This window comes from Echinococcus granulosus (assembly GCF_000524195.1).
Source record: "Echinococcus granulosus chromosome Unknown EG_S00356, whole genome shotgun sequence".
Taxonomy (NCBI): domain Eukaryota; kingdom Metazoa; phylum Platyhelminthes; class Cestoda; order Cyclophyllidea; family Taeniidae; genus Echinococcus; species Echinococcus granulosus.
Window position 1 is genome coordinate 13100 of NW_020170736.1, and position 1136 is coordinate 14235.

Consider the following 1136-nt stretch of genomic DNA (forward strand, 5'->3'; position numbering starts at 1 on the left):
AAGCAGATAGTGCCACAGTGAAGTGCGCTAGCGCATTTATTTTCTTCTGATTCCACACTACATCGTTCACTATCATTCTAACCAATGAGTTTAGGAATCAAACCAGAATAAATGCACTAGCTCACCTGATCAGTGCGACACTTTCTGCTTTGATGATTTTGGCTTGAACGACTTTCAAAGTTGGCGTGGGTGAGTGCCTATGTTTTCATCACCCAAGTTAGTCAACACGTCGTTGAAGGTTACTCATGACACCAATAATTTCGGCAAGATTGTTGTGGAATTATTCGTTGTTGCTGATTTCTAGAAAATTTAACTATTAATATGCGTATGGATTTGAGCTGAAATGCAAATTTCTTGTGTTTTGAGTTGATTTTATATGCACAAAATTGTGCCAGATTTCAGTTTAATCATTTTTAAATCCATTATATTTATGTGTATGTTAACGAAAATGCAGTAATCCTAATATTCAAGCCATTTTTTAATAAAAATTTAAGCGTAAGTGCATAATTTTTGGCGTGATTGAAGATTTTCCGCATGAGCATGAATACCGATTTCTTGTAAAATTATACAGAATAAGTAACCATGTAAGTGAGCAAAGATGCGTACATGCGTATTCTTTTGAGCGTAACTGCAGTTTTGGTTATTTAGATCGACTATAAACACATGCAAGTGATTGTGTGCGCAGAATTCCTACGATTTCAGTCGGATGTAAACGCATGTGTGCGAGTGTGGATGCAGTTATCGTGGGATAAGAGTGTGAATGCAGATTTTCTGGGGGTTAAGTTGTATGAATGAGGTTTTCTTTTTATTTTAATAGATTAATTGCGTGTGTGTACTTGAATGCCAAGACAGATATCTTGTGATTTGAATCAATTAATTCAGTAAATATTTTGAGGTTGGATAAGGATTACCTGTGATTTACATCCTCTCTTCCCATATAGATATGACGGTGACTGTGGCCTTCTTATGATTTACATCGACTGTATACGTGTGCATGTGGGCGTGTATGGAATATTTTTTGATTTGTTTTGCTTATATACGCGTGCAGGTCAAAGTTATAAAAGTTATTTTTACAAATCCCTTCGTACATTCGCACATCCTAGCGTGTTATTTAACGGCAGAGTCTTCGTTGCTAA

General features: G+C 36.0%; 1 protein-coding gene across 1 annotated transcript; it reads left to right on the forward strand. All coding sequences in view use genetic code 11, as the record gives it.

Moving 5' to 3' along the window:
* Positions 1 to 199: 199 nt before the first annotated feature.
* Positions 200 to 795, forward strand: EGR_11065 (hypothetical protein; the record flags this gene model as incomplete). The annotated part of the gene is made up of 2 exons (XM_024500314.1): positions 200 to 238; positions 649 to 795. 2 exons carry the CDS (start codon positions 200 to 202, stop codon positions 793 to 795), a joined length of 186 nt encoding a protein of 61 aa, XP_024345273.1.
* Positions 796 to 1136: the final 341 nt, after the last annotated feature.